At 37.5% G+C, this 22,312-nt stretch overlaps 1 protein-coding gene across 1 annotated transcript in view; it reads right to left on the bottom strand.

Annotated features, from left to right (window-relative positions):
- Positions 1-1,622: 1,622 nt before the first annotated feature.
- The window catches only part of COL21A1 (collagen type XXI alpha 1 chain), a 181,204-nt gene continuing 160,514 nt past the window's right edge, over positions 1,623-22,312 (bottom strand). Inside the window, exons 20-30 of the mRNA XM_080664705.1 lie at positions 21,610-21,663; positions 18,147-18,200; positions 15,971-16,042; positions 14,331-14,366; positions 10,460-10,504; positions 6,441-6,473; positions 4,680-4,826; positions 4,543-4,597; positions 3,865-4,065; positions 2,999-3,076; positions 1,623-1,916 (exon numbers count right to left, since the gene is read on the bottom strand). Of these exons, the coding sequence (XP_080520831.1) occupies positions 1,729-1,916; positions 2,999-3,076; positions 3,865-4,065; positions 4,543-4,597; positions 4,680-4,826; positions 6,441-6,473; positions 10,460-10,504; positions 14,331-14,366; positions 15,971-16,042; positions 18,147-18,200; positions 21,610-21,663 (963 nt within the window). The 3' untranslated portion in view covers positions 1,623-1,728. The remainder of the gene's footprint in view (positions 1,917-2,998; positions 3,077-3,864; positions 4,066-4,542; positions 4,598-4,679; positions 4,827-6,440; positions 6,474-10,459; positions 10,505-14,330; positions 14,367-15,970; positions 16,043-18,146; positions 18,201-21,609; positions 21,664-22,312) is intronic.

The following is a 22,312-nucleotide window of genomic DNA, read 5'->3' as shown; positions in this document are numbered from 1 at the left end:
AACTTAAGAAACACTACAGACAGAAAAAGAGGATTTCCCTCTCTCCCTGAGCACAAAATCAGCTGATTCCGTTCTGAATGGCCCAGAGGTCCTAGAGGTATGAAAATCAGGCTGTTTATCACTAATGGAAGTTGAATTCAACTCTTGTTCCTACAAGCTTCTTCTACTGTCTGGTCTCCTGAAACCCCGTGTTCATTTTTCTGGGATGTCCTTAGCAGATTCCAAAGGGGTTCATAACTCAGAAAGGGTTAGGAGCTACTGCCCATAGGGTCAGAAGTTTTATCTTGGGGAGCCATACCTGCATCTGGCTGTCAATACCGGGAGGATGGGGGGTAGTATTGGGTGGGGACAGTTGAAGGAATTGAGCAAAAAAAGGAAAAACTCATGGACACAGACAACAGTTTGGTGATTGTGAGGAGCGAGGGAAGGGATGGAGAAGAAGGGGAGGGTATGAGGGGGTAAATGTTGATGGACAGAGACTTGACTTGGAGTGGTGAACACATAATGTAGTGTACAGATGGTGTGTTGCAGAATTGTGTACCTGAAACCTGTATAACTTTGCTAACTAGTGCCACCCCAATAAATTCAATAAAAAGAAAAAGAAAATAAAAAGTAAATTATAGTACAGTGATAAAAAAAAAGACACTGCAATTAGGACTGTAAAAACTTTATTGTACTTTGAATAACAAGCATGTAACAAAATTTAAAGCATAATAAAGATAAAAGATCTCAAATTATGTTCCTTACAAAAGCATTAAGTACAGTACCCAAAGACTATTCATAATATTTTAAAGTCTACTAAAAACATCAAGACATACTAGGAACTGTGGAGTTTCCTTTCAACCACAGCATTTACTCCCATTAGTTTTGCTACAATGAACGTTAACATATATGAACGTACACATATAAGTGCAATGGAACATGAAGGCATACAACAAACATTTCAATTACCCAGCAAGTATGAAGAAGAAAGTCTTTTTATTATTTCTGAACTTCTGCACATTTTGAATATATTGACCAGGTAAAATGGCACTTTTAAAAAAATATATTTTAATGTTACATAACTTTCACCATTCCCTGTGTAATTGATACTTTCTCAGCATAGTCATTAATCAAATTTGATAATTTGCAAGTGAAATAAGAAACACATTAATCTTATTCACATGTAATACTCTGGATGTTGAGCAACCAGCAGTCCATTGCCCCATCCAATCAGCACAGACACTGGAGTAAATGACTGGTATGGCAATAAGGTCGGTCCCAGCTGAATATCAGCCCTGATCTTATTTCCAATGACCAGAAACATGGTTTTTTCTAAAGAAGAAGCATGAGTTATGAGATATGAAGCACGAAATTCACACAGACATGAAATGGAACTCAACTACTCTGCTGCATGGAGGCTGCATGTGAAGTATTTCACAGTGACTGACATGCACTGGCTACAGGCAATGGTGGTTTTTAAATTCAACTTTGCTGAAAACAAATGGACTTACAAGAAACCCTTGAGATTTGGTTAATGCTACTAATCTAAAGGCTCCAAATTACCGAGGATCCTTTAAGATCAGTATATGTGACCTTTTATATATATTTCCTTAAGGAAAAAAAAAAAATAAAAACACCGAGGTACTTTAGTTTCTTTTCAAGGGATTACTGTTGTTATCTTCCTGAGATGCAAAAGACCACAGAAGAAAAGCACCATGCCTAGGTCGCTGAATGAGGCATTAGACCTTAATAGTTTGGTCCTTTTCTAAATGGATCTCTTCCGACAATTACACTGAAACATAGTGATGGATCGCAGATGCCAGGGGGACCTGGTTGCCCTTGGATGCCAGGTTTTCCATGATCTCCATCTTTGCCAGGGAGACCGGGGTCTCCTGGAGGGCCTTCTTTGCTTATTCCAGGAGGGCCCTCTGGACCTAAGATGGGACATTAGCAGCATATGAACAGAGGAGTTTGTTTTTTCATGGTTATATATATAGCTGATCTTATATGATATTTAAACTGAAAAAAATGCCTTGAAAATTGTACATATTTGCACTAATGTGAAAAGAGGAGGTATAACTTTAACTCTACATACCTTCCACTTTAAAAAGGACCGTACAAAAGTAATCAGTAATTTTTGTAAAACTAAGCCAAGCTATCCTAATATATAAAAAGCCAGGGGCCGTCATGACTGAAACCGGACGAATGACCAAACAGCAGGCTGTGTGGGGTGACAAGGCTGGCAGGGGGGTTAGTGAGGGACAACCAAAAAACTGAATAGCAGGCTGTGTGGGGTGACCAGGCCGCAGGGGGGGGCAGTGAGGGGTGACCAGGCTGCCGGGGGGGCAGTTGGGGGTGTCCAGGCCGGCAGGGGGGGCAGTTAGGGGTGATCATGCCAGCAGGCAGAGGTGGTTAGGGGTGATCAGGCTGGCAGGGGGGGCAGTTAGAAGTGATCAGGCAGGCAGGCGAGGAGTTGGGAGCCAGCGGTCCCAGATTGTGAGAGGGATTGTCAGACATCCCCCGAGGTGTCCCGGGTTGGAGAGGGTGCAGGCTGGGCTGAGGGGACCCCCCATCCCGTGCACAAATTTTGTGCACTGGGCCTCTAGTATTAATATAACAATCATGCTACTAATTAAGACACTGAACTAACATTCTAATATTTTAATTTGTGGGTTGTCCAAACTTATTAAATTATTTGATCCACCCAAAGCCTTATGAGGTAATAACATCATCTAAAACAGTAATAACACACATTTATTGAAAACATAATTATGTCACGTACTGTTCTGCAAGCACTATATGCATTAACTCATTTAATCTTCCAATAATGTCATGATGCAGATGACATGTCATCACCATTTTACAAATGAGGAAACTGAGGCACAGCAATGTTAAATAACACAGCTAGCAGAGGGTGACTTAAGAGTCTTGGTTTCAAATTATTTGACATAGATTTGTGAAGATTTTCTTAAAGCAAAGTATGCAGCAACAACTATGAACATATACCAGTTCTTACCTGGTGGACCAGGAGGCCCTTGCTCTCCAGGGTACCCAAACCCTTGGTTCCCCTTTGCCCCATTTCTTCCTGGGAGGCCTGCAGTGTCAAAGATTGGAGTAAGCTAATTTTTCCTATAAAATCACTGCCTCCTAGATTGTTTCTTTCCAAGCTCTTGATGCACACATGGAAAGAAAAATGCTTATTTTAAAAATAGTTTGCCACCTATTTATTATTACTAACTGGAAACAGAATTTTTGAAGCAAAAATTTCTGAAACTATCAGTGGTCCAGCTATATTTAATAAGGGTTAAATATTAAAAAGAAAAATGATTTGGGATCATTTCTGTTAGTCATACTTGTTCTCTTATTATTTTAATGAAACATCTATATTGTTCATATGATATTAAATTAAAAGAGAAGAATTAGCAACACACATTTCACATAAACATTCAAAGACAAAGAGAAGTTGTGGGTTATTAGGAAGTTAGGTTGCAAAACATAATTTTTCCTATAATAGAAAAATTAGATAATCTTTGATAACAGAAATTACCAAAGTTGAAATAAAGGAAATGGCACCTTTGATTTTCTACTTAAAGACCTTATTAGATTCGAGTAAAATTTCTAAGTGCATTGTCAACATTTTCTAATTTGTTACTTTGCATGCTTCCTAACTCTGAACTATCTACCTATACTTGAAAATGTTGCTTCTAGAAAATAGAATAAGCATTCTTCCACTCAGTTGACAAATTATGGAAAGACTAAGGGATTAACATAATTTTTTTGTCATCATGGAATCAAAGATGAATTACTTTCTACTACATGAATTTAGGTATGGATACAAAAAAAAAGTACCTCTCTTATTCACTTGCTTATGCACATAAGTACCTTTTAATCCTCTGGCACCTGGGCGTCCAGGAGCGCCCATTAGTCCAGGAACACCATCTCTTCCTGGCAAACCAGGAAATCCTCGGGGACCTTCTGGGCCTACAGGACCAGGTGGCCCAGGGACACCAGGGGAACCATGTTGGGACTGGCAACGATCACAATTTTGAATTCTTCCACTCTGAAGTAAGATGGGTAGCTGGGCTTAAAAACAAAGAACCCCACCCCCGTATGCTTAAATATGAATGGTAATTAGCAATATCTCTAATAATTTTTTAAAACTTTACAGATAGCTCTTGCCCAATAATTTCACTTCTAGAAATGTATGTAATTACTCATTGCTCTGTGCAATTGTATAATTTGCTTAAAATTGGGGTGAAAGAGTGAAAGTGTCCTGAAGAAAAATTTGATAAATTATAGACATCCATATTTATAAATTAAACATGTCAAAAATTTTATTAATGGTGAAATAATAAAAATTTGCTTATTAAAAATATTACAAAATAGTATATATAGTATTTCATCTTTATTATAAAAATACTCATCTAGAATAAAAACAGACAAGGGTTTATAAATGTTATTTCTTCTTTATCCTACTTATATATTTTATAATTTCTACAAAGAATTGCTTTTACTTTTGTAATTTGAAAACAGTTATTAAAAACACTGTTTGAGACTTACCTCTTAATACATCAGTGCAAATTTGTCGAATAAACTGTTCTGAATATTCTCTCCCCTGCATCAAATTATTAGGGGTTATAACATGTATATACCAAGTAAAAAGCAATGAAAACTATGAAAGAAAGTAGAATACATACAGGCTTCCCATCCAATCCTGGAGGTCCCTGAGGGCCTGTTTCTCCAGGTTGTCCCTGGGGACCCACAGGCCCCATCAGGCCATCCATCCCAGATTCTCCTTTTGGTCCAGTGGCACCTCTGACACCAGGTACTCCCTTTTCACCTTTCTAAAAGCAAAAGAAATCCTCAAGAGTTCTATTTAAGTATTTCAGGAGGTATAATTGCATCTTGAAAATACTCAAGGATATGGATATAAATATAAAACATATATATTTTATATAGTAAGACACAGTTAATGATCAGGAGGGACATTTTATATCACATTTAATGGCCATTTATCCATCCATCCCCCCATCTACTATTTCTTCAGTATATTATGTAGGCAATAAATAGTGCCAGAGATACAATGAATGTGACACAGTCCTATTCTCAAGGAGTTTAAATTCTAGTAAGACAGACAAATACAAAAACACAAAATATTATTCATTGAAAAATATGCAGAAAAAATTTAGCAGTCTAAAAGAAGAACCAGTAATATTGTCAAATACATAACATTTCATACCTAACTGAATGAATCTACAGATCCTGAAAGTCACTATTTAGGAACCATTGAAGAACATAAAAGACATTTTCTGTTTGTGATATCAATTATTAGATTTATATCCTATATAATAAAAGAGTAATATGCAAATTAGCCATCACTCCGATACACCCACAAGCCACGCCCACCAGCCACTCAGGAGCGAGTATGCAAATTAACCCAACCAAGATGGCTGCAGCCACGGAGAGAGCAGAGGGAGGCTTGGGTTTCCCCAGTGATGGAGGAAGCCAAGTTTTCCACACACCCTGGCCAGCCCAGGCCTCCACTCCAGGCTACAAAGTTTCAATTATAGAAGATAAATAAATCCCAACAAAAATGGCTGCCACCACTGAGTGAGCAGGAAGCTTGGCTCTGCTCCAGGCTACAAAGTTTCAATTGTAGAAGATAAATCCTGGATACCAGGGCCTCTGCTTGGGTCGCCGGGGGGCATGGCCAGCCTGCAAACTACCACAGGCCCCTCGCCCAGGCCGCCCCATGCCCCAAGGGAACCGCCACCCTGATCCGGGACACCCTTCAGGGCAAACCAGCTGGCCTCCACCCATGCACCAGACCTCTATCCTATCTAATAAAAGAGTAATATGCAGATTGACCATCACTCCAACACACAAGATGGCTGCCCCCATGTGGTCAAAGATCCTGCCCCCATGTAGACACAAGATGGACACCACAAGATGGCCAGCAGGGGAGGGCAGTTGGGAGGGACCCAGGCCTGCAGGGGAGAGCAGTTGAGGGGGACCAGGCCTGCAGGGGAGGGCAGTTAGGGATGACCAGGCCTGCAGGGGAGGGCAGTTAGGGGTGACCAGGCCTGCAGGGGAAAGCAGTTAGGGGCAAACAGGCTAGCAGGGGAGCAGTTAGGCATCAATCAGGCTGGCACAGGAGTGGTTAGGGGTTGATCAGGCTGGCAGGCAGAAGTGGTTAGGGGCAATCAGGAAGGCAGGCAGGCGAGCAATTGGAAGCCAGCAGTCCTGGATTGTGAGAGGGATGTCCAACTGTCCTACCGGGATCGGGCCTAAACGGGCAGTCGGACATCCCTCAAGGGGTCCCAGATTAGAGAGGGTGCAGGCTGGGCTGAGGGACACACACGCCCCCGTACATGAATTTCGTGCACTGGGCCTCTAGTAGTAGTGAAAATCCAAGCAATAAGGACTGTAGAGGGAGCACAACAGGTGAAGAAACATACCTCTCCTTTTGCACCATGATGACCTTGAATTCCCTTTAAAAATTAACAGGGGAAAAAACTGTAATAAATGTGTAAGCTAGAGTACCAGCACCATTTACCACACAGTTAATCAAATTTAATTTTTAATTTGAAAAATATTGATACAATTAGTGACAGATTTACACATATAAGAGATCTCCTTTGCCTTTTTAAAGGAGACTAATGACTAGGCAATATGCTAACTGAATATATAAAAATGTTCATTTACATAACTGTTTCATTGTTAGATATGAATATTTTATATGCTGCAGGCCAAATATAAGGTTAGAATAGGATTCTATCTGAATTGTACTTAAATTTAAAATAACAATAATAAATTCTATGCTGAACTTAAAATATATTACTATTTTAATGAAAATGAAAATTCAAATAAAGATAAGGTATATTTATTCTTTTATTTTGCAATTTATAGAGTATTACATTTTCCTGTATATACTCTTTAAGTTATACTTTACTGATCAAAAGACAAATTAAAGCAAAGATACCAGTAAAAGTGATTAATAGGGAAGAAAATGCCTATTTGTCCTATGCCTAAGCCACTGGCTGCTAGTAAATCACTGGATATGGATACATGTAATGGTTATATTGAATTATTTTCCACTCATCTTTTTCACATATTCATTCTAATGATATTATATAGATAATAAGAACTATCAGGGAAGGCATTAAAATTTTCCATTTTTGAAATTCATCATACACTCAAGGCTCTAAAATCACCAACATCAGTTCAAAACAAGGATATGGTTTTCACAGACACAGGTAGGATTTTATTATTCAACTTTAAAATTAAAAATTGATGCTCTTCAATTCAATATAAAATGTTGTGTAGAACATTCCACACAATGAATTTTGAATTTGAGGATTTATTTTGATTTCTCAGTTTCCTAAATATGGATAATTAGGCAAAAGGAAATAAAAATTAGGTAAAATCAATGTATGGCATAGAGAAAGGTAGATTCTCAAATTAAAGAGTAATTTAAAAATATAAAAATCTTAGTGAGTAAACTCTCTCTGTAAGTCCATTCATTAAATATTGAGGATTCTGAAGAACTGTAGCAGTATTCCCTACCAGACATACTCCTACAACTGGATTCAGTGTAAGAGGAAAGATAAAATAATAAGTTCTCAGGACAAAGCTGAATTAGAGCTGAAACAGAAAACAGCTATCATCCGAGAATCACTAAGATGATTTCATGAGAGAAACATTCACTTCAATTCCATTCATAACAGGAAGGCCAAGAAATTACACATGCACAGCACTTAGTAGGATGACAGGTAACTAGGACTTGGTTGACTTGAAAGAGTTTGGGCAGAGTATCCAGCTGCTGAAAAGCAACAAGTGTTCTGGCCCCAGGGTCCTCCACATCAGCTCAGTTCCTGGGGCTGGGAAATGCAGCTTTCAGTGAAGGGCAGAAGCTGCCTAGGGAATCCAAATCCTACCTTAGGGAGCAGACTTGCTATTTTCCTTGAGAAGTGAGAGGAAAGCAAACCAGTGAGCTAGCTATGTGTGAGCTCAAACTCCGAAGAAAGTATCCTTCTGCTTAGAGAGTTATTGTGGTAACAACTTCCGGTGAAAGGCCTGGGCTAGGGAGGTTGAATGGATGAAGACCCCTTCTCCTCTGGGAAGACTGTTTATAGATAGTGAAACGGAATTTTTGGACTGGAACCCGGATTCTTTGTCCTCCAGAGTCGAAGAATGAATCCACGGACAGAAGATGGTATAGCAAAGGTGGAAATTTATTAAAGAACAAGTACAGACTCCCACATAGGGAGGAAGACCAGTCCCACAGAACAGACTCCCATGTGGGGAGGGGGAAAGGTCCCACTGAGTTATTTCTCCCTAGGGCTTATAAAGGCTGCAGATCCTGGTGCCTTGATATACACTCTGATTGGTCACTATTCCCTTAGACTGGTTACTATAGTAACTCCTAGGCTCAAAGGTCTAAACCTGGGACATGTGAGGTTCTCCCCCCCCTTCTTTCTTATTGTTTTCCTATTCCCTTGGGGCTTTCTTCCTCTCCTTCTGGATGAAGGGCTTCCTTCCCTTTATTTTGTAAATATAGACCTTTTGCTGTTCCCAGCTCCCTCATTCTATGGAAATATACCTGTTGTAGCTTTTCAGCTTCCCCATTCTATGGAAATATACCTTCTGCTGCTCTGCAGCCCTGTGCTTCCTCCATGGTCCCCTTAATTTCCAAAATTTCTCAAATTTCCTAAAACCTGTCTTTTTCACCCCCCAAAATCCTGTTTCAATAGTGTGTGATTAACTTAGTGAAACTGAGGGGGTTGGTATGTGGCCAGGGAGGGAAACAGGGACAGGTTTGGTAGTGTCATCAAGTGAATTTGAATCAAGTGGAGGATCACAAAAATTAAGAGACATTTTTCATTAACATTGTGGTTCCATGGAAAACTCAATCTATTTCTCCTCTTAGATACCTTGGTGCTTATTGTTAGCTTCTAAATTCTCAACTCTTCTTAATATTTTGCACTCACCTTCCAGCCCATATTACAGACAACTTTGGGTCCCATATGCTTTTAAACACTTTCCCCGTGGACTTTCAGATTTCTCCAAGTGAGGGACACAGAGACCCCTGTCCTTAGAAACAGCACTATACAGTTTTATCCACGTGTCTCCAGAACTGGTGTAATTACTGAATCTTTCTCCTTCCCACACGCAAAAGTGACCACCCTATGGTGATGGGGAGCATAAGACATTTTTGGGGCTGGCAGTCTGAATTTGTTCCAGTAACCTGCTTTCTACTACACTCTCTTGCTAGCCGATAATTAACTCCATTTGTGAAAAAATATAGGAGACTAGCAGCTGGACTCTGTACCTAAATTAATCAATGTCCCTAATGCACATTCCTGAAGTCACTGCCCCTTCCTTAATTCCAGATCTTAAGAGTTCCCTGAACCAGCAGTGCTGCTTTAAATAAAGCCTTTTCCTGAAACCTCAGAGTGTCCAACTGTCTCTTCCGCACCAATTCCATAAATTCCTTATTCCGTAACAATGGGAGGGCTCCTATGTACAGCTTGCCCTTTATTTTTTTTTATTTTTTTTAAAATATATTTTATTGATATTTTACAGAGAGGAAGGGAGAGGGATAGAGAGCTAGAAACATCGATGAGAGAAACATCGATCAGCTGCCTCCTGCACACCTCCCACTGGGGATGTGACTGCAACCCACGTACATGCCCTTGACCGGAATCGAACTCGAGACCCTTCAGTCTGCAGGCCGACGCTCTATCCACTGAGCCAAACCGGTTTTGGCTGTACAGCTTGCCCTTTAATTGTGGACCAAGTTGGAACTGAGCTTAAGTATAGGCGATGCAGCAGGAAATGTGCTATGTAAGTATTAATCACTTTTGTGCTCTTTTTGGTTCGATTTGGCTCCAACTGAACTTATGTGCCAGGTGGTAATCTCATTAAAACACTAATTAATGAGGAGAATTTAGTCAGGGAAGAAGCAAAACAATCTTACTATGTATCTGTTTCATAACACCGTCCCTCAAAATAAGATTTTAATAAGTCTCCGGTGTAGTAATTTATATTTCTGAACAAACTAGAGGAAAACAAGTACATTCCTCCACTACATATGGCCGCAACTGTTTATATTGCAAGAAGAAAATCAAGATTAAACAGTAGGTATGGAGATACTGTCGTTGTACAGCTGCCTTTGACCAATAAATACTCCTAAAATGGGTGGCATTGTCTACCTTCAGTCATGTATTAAGTGGCCATAAAAAAAGCATTGAAAAGAAAGTTTCAGAGCCAAACAGAAATGAGATAAGAAAGTGAACATAAAACAATTAAAAGCAAACCAATATACTACCGCCACCTAGCATTTTCATCCTTGTATGATTAGAATTCATAGTACATTGACCCTTCCCCCCTATTTTTAATGAAAGTAATCCTCACTCAGCACTGCCCAATTATATTATTCCTTATTTCATTTTCCATCAAAGAAAAAAAAATATACCTGTTGCCCTGGAATCCCTGGTCTTCCATTTTCTCCCTTTTGGCCCTTTAAAATTTAACAAATGTTATTAATTAGCTTGCACACTTATGATACAATCACATATAAAAACAAACCATGTGTTACTCTATAGTCTAGAATAAATGGCACAAAAGCAGTAATGCAACTATGTAAATGATGTTAGATATAGGGTAGTTTCTCAAAAAAAAGTGAGAGAGAAATTAACCTAATATAGTTAAAATGGATAGAGACAAGAAATAAACTTTGGGAGAACAGGTAAATAATTTTAGATAGCTGAGAATGTTTTTCCGAGTCCACATTAACAGCATGAAAGTAATTTAAAAATCCAATGGCTGTGGACATTTTATTAATTTCAATGACATAATTATGTTCAGTGTTGATTATACTCATTTGAGACAGAAGAACTCTTTTTTTAAAAAAATATATTTTATTGATTCTTTACAGAGAGGAAGGGAGAGGGATAGAGAGCCAGAAACATCGACGAGAGAGAAACATCGATCAGCTGCCTCCTGTACATTCCCCACCGGGGATGTGCCCGCAACAAGGCACATGCCCCTGACCGGAATCAAACCTGGGACCCCTCAGTCCGCAGGCCGATGCTCTATCCACCGAGCCAAACCAGTTAGGGCCAGAAGAACTCTTTAAAGGAATTTTTAAAAATTAAAAGTATACTGCAAATATATTTTGAATGAATAAAATTAAATCAGGACACACAAGAAGGGAGCAAATTGATAAAGATATAAACACACTTGTCCACTCAATAAATATTTTTGGATATCCACCATTTATAAGACATTGTACTAGACCTGGAAGCACTACTTCATTCGTATGTGGAACAAGTAATTAGCAGTTTCTAGAAAAATATATGCCTTGATAATATAATCAATTAAAAATCTAGTGACTAAAATTTTAAATCACTCTTACATAGTGATTTGTTCATTTTCTTACATAGGTGAATTCCCAATATTCATTGAGAAGCACCCATTTGTAGGACCTTGGAGACACGAAAACAAAGACAGCATTGCTGCCTTCAAATTGCTTACTGAGTGGTAGGAAAGATAATCAATTAAATCAAGGATGAAAATTTTAAAAAACAGAATACCGAAAAAACTGATAAGTGTACAATGTACAATTAAACATCTGGCTGGATACTAACTGAAACATAGAAAGGTACATTGACAGAGAGAGCAAGGAAGATGACTCAACTTTGACTGAAACCTTTTGGGATGACTAAGAGGTAGCCAATGAGAAAAGATAAGAGGGTGTTTGAGGGAGTCAACTACAGAACAAAGGCAAGTAATTTCTTTGGCTAAAGTAGTGGGCAAGAATAGATAATAGTGGGCCAAGTGGCAAGAGAGAAGACTGAAGAAAATTTCAGTCAAACCAGGAGGAATTTTATGAGACAGACCTTATCTTGAACTGTGTGGAACACCATTGATGGATTCCTAAGCAGATAGGTAATTCAGTTATTGCATGCTGGTAAAGGGGGGTGGGGGTGGGGGCAGGGAGGAAGTAGACTAGACTCAAATAGACCAGTTAGGAAAATATTACAGTAATCCAGGACCACTGATAAGAAATGATTAGGATGAGGGTGGGGGAGGGAGGGGCAGGGAACAGAGAACAGCCAAGTTCAAGACATTTAGATATAAAATTGCATGTGAAGAAAGAGATTGAGTTTTAAGATGACTTTAAGACTTTATTTCTTGGGTAACTGTGTGGTGGTACCAGTTACTATGACATAGAATCTATGGGTAGGAGATAGTTTATGGGGAAAGAGGACAAGTCCTGATTTAAACATGTTGAGGTACATGAGACCTTGGTATTCCAAAAGCAATACCAAGAAGAAAATTGGAATATATGAGTCTAGAGCTCACAGTTACTTAAAATTTACCTCACTCCTAATTTCAAAATTAACTTAGAAGAATCACAATAATACAATAATACTTGAGTATCTTCAGTAAAAATCAAAACACAAAAAAATGCTTTTTCTGGAAAAAAAAAAAACACAAAAAACAACAACTGTTAGACTGTTACCTTAGCAGATTTTGACTCTATTATTATCTATTTGAAATTTCCTTTTATGCCTCCAAAAATTCTAGAACTCTCAAAATTCTATCTGTGAAATTATGCAAAGAATTTTTCTTTACACATTAAGCTTATTCTACATAAAACTAAGCCATGATAACTGAGTTTTATAATCTTAAAAACATTATAAAAGTACTGTCTGGACATTAGATTTATAATTCGTGGTTGTGTTACAGAAAACTGGAGAAGAACCAAGCAACACTTAGAGAGATGGAGTTACATTTATTACGTGCGGGTCCTGAGGAAAATGTCTCAAATTCTGGGCCCCAACATGGAGAAATTTTCCCTATTTATATGTTTTTACCTTCTTTGTCTCCCAAATATGGGGTGTTTCCGGCCCCCTTTGCAAGTTCTTAAAGAACCCCTATGTGCTGGGGCCTTGAGGCCTCAACCAAAGGCCTGGCCTGGTGCCAGCACTGATAATTTGATCCAGGGAAGGTTTAATGGCCTCTCTGAAGTGGGAGTAGTCTTATTTTCCTTATTATTTAAGCAAGCAAGCATTTACAGAAGCCAAATAGCAGGGTGAAAATTTCAAACAGGAGTTTTTATATAGATGGATGCTTCATTTGGAAAAGTCTTCCATTTCCAAAACTTAAAAGGTTGAAAGACCAACAGATATAATTTATTCCAGATAAGCATACCATTGATCCTGGTAGTGGCATCCTATTTATGGGTCAGTGTTCAGTTAGTGAAAAAACCCTTTGAATAGCTACTTGAATTGAAGTGAAACTGTCCTTGTCTTCCCTAGTAGTAGCATGGTTCTCCTCTTTGTTTTTGTTGCTAAGACACCCAAAATGAAATGACCTTCTTAACCACTCTAGATTCCTCGGCATAGTATAATTTTCTGTTTAATTTTCCTTCTATTGATTAGTATGTTTCCTTCCATTGATTAGTATTACATTAGATAGTAATAATTTCTTATCAAATTTACTTGTGCCATAAGCCATTTCAAATCATTTTGAAACATATACACTATAAACATAAGTAAATATATATTAAAGTGTGTAATAAAATATATATCTTTATTTTGTTGAATCACTTGGTTTTAAGTTTTTTACAATGAAGTGGTGAAAAATCTTTTTATTTTATTTTATTGGTGACACTATTACAGATGCTCCCCATTTTCCCATTTTCCCTCCTCCACCCAGCACTTCCCGCAATCCTTCACCACATTATTGCCTGTGACCAAGGGCTATGTATATATGTTCTTTGATTAATCTTCCAGTCCCCCTAGCCCCACCCGTCTTGGATCTGTCAGTCTGTTCCTTGTATCCATGCCTCTGGTCCTATTTTTTTTCATCAGTTTATTTTGTTCATTAGATTCCACATGAGTGAGATCATGTGATACTTATCTTTCTCTGACTTGCTTATTTTGCTTAGCATAATATTCTCCAGGTCTATCCATACTGTCTCCAAGGGCAAGAATTCCTTCTTTTTTATAGCAATGTAGTATTCCATTGTGTAAATGTACCACGAATTTTATATACACTCATCTACTGATGGTACTTGGGCTGTTTCCAGATCTTATTTATTGTAAGTAGTGCTGCTATGAACATAGGGGTGCATACATTCTTTCTGATTGGTGTTTAGGGATCTTAACCTTAGATTTGACATGGTCTGAACAGTTTAGTAACAAAAGGAGAAAGCTGGAATTTAACAATTAGATACTGACGATAAAAGACAGAGGAACTGGAGAAGCAACAGAAGCATTAAAAGAATAAAGAACTTATTTTATAGCCAAGCAGAAAAAAAAAAGCCAACAATATACCTGAATGCCTTTTTCACCTTGATTTCCTTTGTCCCCCTGCAAAAAGGCAATTTTATATGTATCATAGTAGCATATTATGTCTCAAGCAAAGAAAAATATATGATCTCATACAAGTTCCACAAATGCCTTATATACAGAAGCTGACTCCAACACAACATTTGGGAAGAGAATAAAATCACATTCTGTCAAAATGATGTTCTAAATGAACATTTTCTTGTGCTTTTACAGTCAAAAGAAAATTTACAACTATTTCTATTTTACCAGAAGAAGAAAACTTTTCTATATTGATCATAAGCTGAAGTTAAACAAGGAAAAGAGGACTTATTTTGGCAAATGTTATTTTAAGAAATCAAACTGAAAAATCTTCCATTAAGTTCATAGTAGTCACAATGTTAGAGGTAACAATGAAATAAAACATTATGTCGAAATGATATTTTAAAAAACATATGCTTCAAAATGAAGTTTGGGGGGATTAAATTCCATAATAATAAGCTTCCTAGAATTTCTCAGTTAGAAGAGACATTAGAGACCAACTATTCAAGGTCCTTGTTCATATTGATAATTGAACCCACAGATCAGGAAAGGTGACCGCTCTCCCAAAGTTGAACTTGGACAGTTTCCAAATTTCTTTTTACTGCACCATGTTATCAGCAAACAAAATACAGTTTTTGTGTTTACAGCAAGCAGAATGCAGATTTTCTTTTATATGGCAAATTTCTGAACAAGGAAATGCTCTAAATCTAACTATGTATTCACAGTAGATTTACTTAATATTCACTAAGGATCTAACACTTAACTGCTGCGATGAAGGTCATTCCTATGTCAGCAAGTGCTGCCTACTGCTCATCAGAACCAAAAGGTCAAGGATCATACTGGGCATAATAATTTAGGGGCCAAGTAGATGATACATGAGGGATAGAAAAACAAAATGGCAGAAAAACCGAAACAGCAAAAGATATGAAGAGGAAGATCTAAGAGCTTGTATCCTTTCCAGAATAAAAGCCAGTATATCGACTTTTAACCTGAAATGCATATATTTATAGTGGCATAGACTTTTTTGACAAATGGGCAGTCACTTTTTGCTTAAAACCTTTAAACAAATGATACAGCTCAGGGTTCCTTGAAAGAAGGAGAGAGAGAACTTTATATAAGCATATACAACTTGTATTTTAAACTCCCTAAATGAATTTAATAGAATTCATTCTCTGTAGTAGAATTGTTAATAGATAGTAACTTTATGGTCAAACAACTGATTGTAATTTTTATCCTTTCAGACTTTTGCCCCAGTTTCAGTAAGAGCAATTCATATTTTGGTAAGCGTGCCTGACGTTGAGTACTTTTCCTGAAACATTCTTGACTCACCTGGATTGACTGCAAAACAGTCTAAATTTACAGAATAGTATTTAATTGTATGTTCATATTTTCTGATCTGAAAGCCTCTTCCCAGGTCCTCATCTAGAAGATAATACCCACATAGGGACATGAAAGACATCACAGCTATTAGCATGAGCTTAAACACATTATACAGGTCAGCTTATCACTAAAAGTATAATCAGTCCTACTATCCAATTTTCACCCAAGGAAAACTTACATGTTAGCAGCTCATGAAAAGTGAATTATATCTCCTAAACAATGCTTACCTTTTCCCCTTGGATTCCAGGTAAACCCAGGTATCCTGGTTCTCCCGGGGGGCCCACTGCTCCTGGCTCTCCCTAAGTAACACAGAAATTACAGGAAGATCACAGACCTAGTGCTTATGAAAAATACCGCTGTTTCTATTTCTACATATACCTCAAATTTTAAATTGCTGCTAAAAACATTGGTTGACATTTAGAGTTATTACTATAGGAATAATAAAGAATAACAAGTTTACTGGACTTCCAATAAAACCTCTTATATATTTTTCTATAGTTAATAATTTCTGATAGCATACCATAAAATTTTATGAATATTTTGGTACTTTTATTATATTTCATAACATTAAAAAGTAAATAATAAAATAGTGAAAATAATAAACATAGGTATCTTATTTTCCATTTACTAACCACTTTTTCTTCCTCCTTGAAACTTTTTCTCATATTGCTACTTTAAAAAATTTACCTTATTGCCCTAACCAGTTTGGCTCAGTGGATAGAGCATCGACCTGCAGACTCAAGAGTCCCAGGTTCGATTCCAGTCAAGGGCATGTACCTTAGTTGCGGGCACATTCCCAGTAGTGGGTGTGCAGGAGGCAGCTGATTGATGTTTCTCGCTTATTGATGTTTCTAACTCTCTCTTCCTCTCCCTTCCTCTCTGTAAAAAGTCAATAAAATATATTTTAAAAAAATTTACCTTATTGTTTCAAAACTGGTAAGTAAACAGAAGTAATAAAAAGTATTGAAAATCTCATTACCCACCATTTTTGTTATCTATTTTCTCTCTACCTTTCACAAACACACATACATATATTTTATTGACTAAAACTCCCATAGTGTTAAACTTTTCAAAATTTTATTTTTATAAACAATATTGAGGTGAACATCTTTGTAGTTAAATTGTGTGCACATTTGTAGTGTTTCTTTATACATATGGAATATTATTTCTTAGAAGCAAATTCTTGAGCTGTTTCAGAATAAAGAATATCCCTGAGTTATCTTAACTCAAATTGTCTACTCTTCATCATCTCATAGGGGTTATTTTCTTTTTTTGAGTGCTGAGAATCACTTTATTGCACGTGTTTAGGGGTTTGGAGTGCTGGGGAGTCTGGAGAGGGAACACACAGCAGGCTCCTTCCAAGCGAGAGGCTCAGAGACTGGTGCTGGGGCACGACCCCCAGTGGGGGAGGCTCAGGTGGTGGCAGCAGCTGCTGCCTCTGCTGTCACTCCTGTGGGAGCCTGGATCTGTTGGCCCTGCTCCAGCAAGTGTCATTGTAGATGACTGCGATGATCCAATCCTTTGCATCCACGAAGCTCTGTTGCATCTGCTCCAGCATCCAGAGGCAGTACAGTGAGGACCCTGCCTGCCAGCATGACCCGGAGGCAGAATCCCAGCACCTGCTGGTGTGTCTGTGCTGCTGCTGCTGCTGCTTCTACTCTGGTCCCTGAGGCCTCACATAATGAAACTGGACCCAGTATCTTAAAAATTTTAAATAAGGAGGTTCTCAGAAAGCATAGAGTGAAGATGTATCAACAATCTTTGGGTTAAAACTGTAAGAAATAGGACACGATCCTGAATGCTTCATGGTTTTTTGTGTTTTGTTTTGTGTTTAACCATCAGTCCAAAACTCTATCCTAAAACTCTTCTGTAGAAACTAAGTTTTATTCTCTTTGCTCATTGGGCCTGCTCCTGAGCTGCTCAATATTACGCTAGATTTTTAAAAGCTGAAGGGAACTGAAAATCTCATGAAATAAACATAAGCATGGTTTGAGGAAAACTGGTAACAGTGGCCTTTCGTCCCCACTCTGAAAATAAAGTCCCATCCATCAGCAAACAAAGGAACAGCACAACTTATGGGAGCCACCCACTCTTGTTCCCACCCATGTGAGAGAGTGATATTCTCTAGACCAGAAAGAACGTTCATATTAGCACATGACTTTTACCATTTCCAGAAAAATCAAGTCAAAGCACATTTCATGCATTTATTACCCAAACTATGAGAAAGTGTCCAAAAAACAGAAGTGAATTGGTCCATGTTGGTTATTTCATGTACCTTAATTTTGTGACAAAGGAAATCCTAATTTCATATAACTTAAGAGATACAAATGTTAATATTATCAAATAAAGAGGGCAACTTATAATTCTTTGAAAATATTTCCAAGTGCATCAAATCACAGTTACCTTGAGCCCAGAAACCCCAGGCATCCCTTGAAGTCCAGGTTCACCTTTACTTCCCTGTCAATGCATCAAAACATTTGAATTAAAAAAAAAATGAGGCATAATTTATCTGATATAGACGTATATTTAAAATTTATCTGATATAGACGTATATTTAAAATAATTTTATAGAAGTATATTTAAAATAATTTTTAGCCCTAGCCAGTTTTGCTCAGTGGATAGAGCATCAGCCTGCAGACTTCAGGGTCCAGGATTCAATTCTGGTCAAGGACACATATTTTGGTTGCAATCTCAATGCCTGGCCCTGGTAGGGGCTCATGTAGGAGGCCACCAATCGATGTGTCTCTCTCACATCGATCTCTCTCTCTCTCTCTCCTCCTCTCTTCCACTCTTTCTAAAAATCAATGGAGCAATATCACTACCCACCAGAGTGAGAATGAACAAAATAAAATAATTTCTGTATTTTCAGCTTTCCAATTGTTTAAAACATGGACTCTATACATTGAGCCTACTTATGAAGAAAAACTCTTTTACGCAAGAGAGTTCTCACATTTATAAAAGCTCTCTAAAAGTATGTTTTTTATACCAGCAGGTCCAAGTATAAGGGGAGAGATTAAAATATTTAGGTCTCCACACCGCAGAGACTGAAGCTACATATTTTCATAGCATCCTCTGGGTTGAAGATCTTTACTTTGCTGTTTTACTTTCTCACTATGGCTCATCTTCAGGATGCACCTGAAGGAAAGAAACCTAGCTTCCAACGTACAGTGGCTTTTTTGAAGAAATACAGATCAGAAAATGTTTAGTTTGTGCTCTTTTTCAAGATTCCAGCACAGTCCTTTCTAACAGAAACTTGGTGAGCAAGACTGAATTGACAGCAAAGAATGTAAGACGGGACAAGATGATTGGATATAAAAGAGAGAAAAGGCCTGCTGGCTAATGAGAAATTGTCAACGGTTGTTCTGGTTTGCAAATACACAATAATACCTGAAATCACAACCCAGTCAGCATCTGGCAAAAGCCCTAACTAAACAGGTCCGTGTGACACCTGAAAGGAGCAGGTGATGATCATCCATAGCCAAGTTGGGTTCACTCATAAGGGAACCAGTTTCATTTTCAGCTTTGGAAAAGTGCTCATGTTGAGAAACATGTGAACCTGATATATGGATTTAATTAAAGCATGTAGCACATAACAGCAGTGTTGAGCCATAGAACAATAGCTCCTTAACATTTCTAATGTTGCAAGTGATTAAGCTGGAAATCAAGGATGTCAGAAGCCTTGCCAAAAGTTACATGGCTTGATTATGTTAATATGTCCTAATATCAGTCAAGTAATGTCTTTGAAAACTAGAATGTAGTGTGGTAAAGTAGACTTCTAATGGTTAAACAGCTATTTAAAAAAGAGGTATTATAATCTAAATTAGAAGTGTTCTGGAGATCTCCCACAGGGTTTCAGCCTCACTCCTGCCCTTCTAAGATAGCTTTTTGTCCCACTCAAGCCAATGATACTGAAGGCATAGTCCACATACATATACTTGACAAAACTGGCAGAAATAAGCTAATAGAGAGGTCAGTAAACTATGACCCGTGGGTTAAACCTAGCCCAAAGCATGTTCTTTTTTGTGTTTTTCTGATTATGTTTGTTTGTTTGTTTTTTAATATGGAACGCTTCACGAATTTGCGTGTCATCCTTGGGCAGGGGCCACACTAATCTTCTCTGTATCGTTCCAATTTTAGTGTATGTGCTGCCGAAGCGAGCACCAAAGCATGTTTTTGTAAATGAAGTTTTAGGGGAACACAAGCATATCCCACATGGTTTGTGTTTGCCCGTGGGTGTTTCTGCAATAAAATAGAAGAGTTGAGTAGTTGCAGCAAAGACTATGTGGTTCTCAAAGACTAAAGTACTATCTGGCCCTTTGCAGAAAAGGGTTTCAAAACTTGAGCTAATTAATATACTGCATGAAAATAACTTAAAATGTTTAATTGAAAAGATTGCATTAATATATATAATTTTAACATCCTGCATCTATTTTTAACAAAATTATTGCTCAAGTGCAAGATGAGGGAAATTAAACTTTACAGTAGTTCATGTAAAAATAACAAACTTTGTTATACTGGAAACAACCACTTTCCTTTCCAGCCAAATCAACAAATGCCACAAATACCTTTTAGGAAAAAGCCAGAAGATTTAATTGACCTCCAGCTAAACAGGAGCCAGTAATGTGAAGTGTCTAATTTTAAAAAGCTGATGAATGGGAGACATCTGTAGTAGTATCAACAATAAAAAATAAAAATCTGATGAAATCTTAGATTGTATTCTCAAAATTTAGAGAATCCAGATAGGAGAGTCATTGTTTCTCAGATACTTAAAGAGGATACAACTACTCCACATCTTCTTTAAAAAATGACCTTGAGAAGGTATGGCAAGCCAAGTCACTCAGTTTTACAGCAACTCTGCACACCTATTGCTGCTTGGACCCACGATACGCCAAGAATTCACATGGGTCCACACTGGTGAAAGGGCAGCTACTTTTCCCTAATCACTAGGTTCCCATGATATTTTATCCTCTCTTTTTTAATGCTTCAGAAACTCAAAGTACATTAGGTCATCTACTCATTTAGTATGCCAGGTTCTATTCCCCTGGGGCGGGGGGGGGGGGGGAGGGAAAGTCTAGTTAAATGTTGAATACCTCCAAAACAACAATTATATAACTTCCTTTTGAAAGATTTTCCTAGAATATGCTCATTAAATAGTTGAGAATAGCTTCCTGAGTCTAGCCAGGATATATTTAGTTCCATCCTCTAAAAAAAAAAAAAAAAAAAAAGTAACAACAAAAAATAATTTTCTCAGCACAGGATTCTATACACTAGCAAATGGTCATAGCGTGGTATTACAAGAATTTCATTTCTACCATGAGAATACCTAACCTGACATCCTAAATATATTCATCAAGCTTGCCTTACTTTTTTAAATTCCAAAAGTAAAGATAATATACTATCTTACCCATAGTCCTTAAGGAAGAAATATCTAATAAAACTCACTACAAGGCATTTCACATTTCACGAATAAAAATTCCATATACATTCCACTAAATAAAAATACCACAGAGAGGACTGGAAAACTGGTGACCATTAATGCTTTAGGTCAGTGCGTTTGGCACTAAACTTCATAAAACTCTACGTGTTCCTCAGTGCCCTCTGAGATGCCAATAAAGGAGGAGGGAGCTGAATAGTGAGGGAGTCTAGAACCTTCCCAGCTTAAACCAGACCTGCTTTACTTTAGTCTGTTCTATAGTAACAGACTGCATCTGCATAGTTTTTGCCTAATATTTTATTCCTACAAGTGATTGTTCCTAGAACTAAAACCACATTCAAAATAAAATCAATGCAGTTAAAACTTTTACTGAAGTACATAAATGGCCATTTGACACAAAGTTCTCAATCTTATTAACTGTCCTATATTTACCTTAGATCCTGGAGTTCCAGGCTGACCTGGTGAGCCATCGCTTCCCATCAAACCCTACATTTTTAAGTGGGAATTCAAGAAAAATATAGAGAAAAACATTTTAAAAATTTAAATTCATTTCCAAGCCACACATTCTCATAACAATTGATCCACTTATTTGGAAAATTTCCTTACATACATCCAAATAAAGGCTGATAAAGTAAATAAGCAACCTATACAAGATAGAATGAATGCTAGCAGAGCCCTTGTAAATTTTTGCTCAAATAATCTACAATAGCACAAGTTACTGAAAGGCCGGTAAAAGACAGATGTAAGGAAAAGTTTATTTTTTTCTATACTCATTCTTCCTTTTATCATGAGGGCGAAGAATTAGGTTTCTGCATAGATGTTACCTTGGTCAGCATTACTTACAATTTCTATTTTCTGAACAATATTTTGAAAGAGTTACAATCTAATAAATTCTTTGAATATAATAATCTCTCTTCAAGTTACAAAATGGCCATATATTTAACTAACCATATAATTCATAATAAGACAATGATAACCAGTCTAGCAAAAGGACCCGATTTAGTTTTTGTTGTACTTTAAATACCACCATGTATACTAAAAATATCTGCTTTCTCTTAAATATGGCAAAGGAAATGTGATGAGCAAAATAAAAATTCAATTAATATCATCAGAAAATATAACCTCAACATGACCA

The sequence above is a fragment of the Plecotus auritus genome, assembly GCF_963455305.1.
Source record: "Plecotus auritus genome assembly, chromosome: 4".
Taxonomy (NCBI): domain Eukaryota; kingdom Metazoa; phylum Chordata; class Mammalia; order Chiroptera; family Vespertilionidae; genus Plecotus; species Plecotus auritus.
Note: the sequence above shows the minus strand (reverse complement) of the source record. Positions and strands in the feature narration are given on the sequence as shown.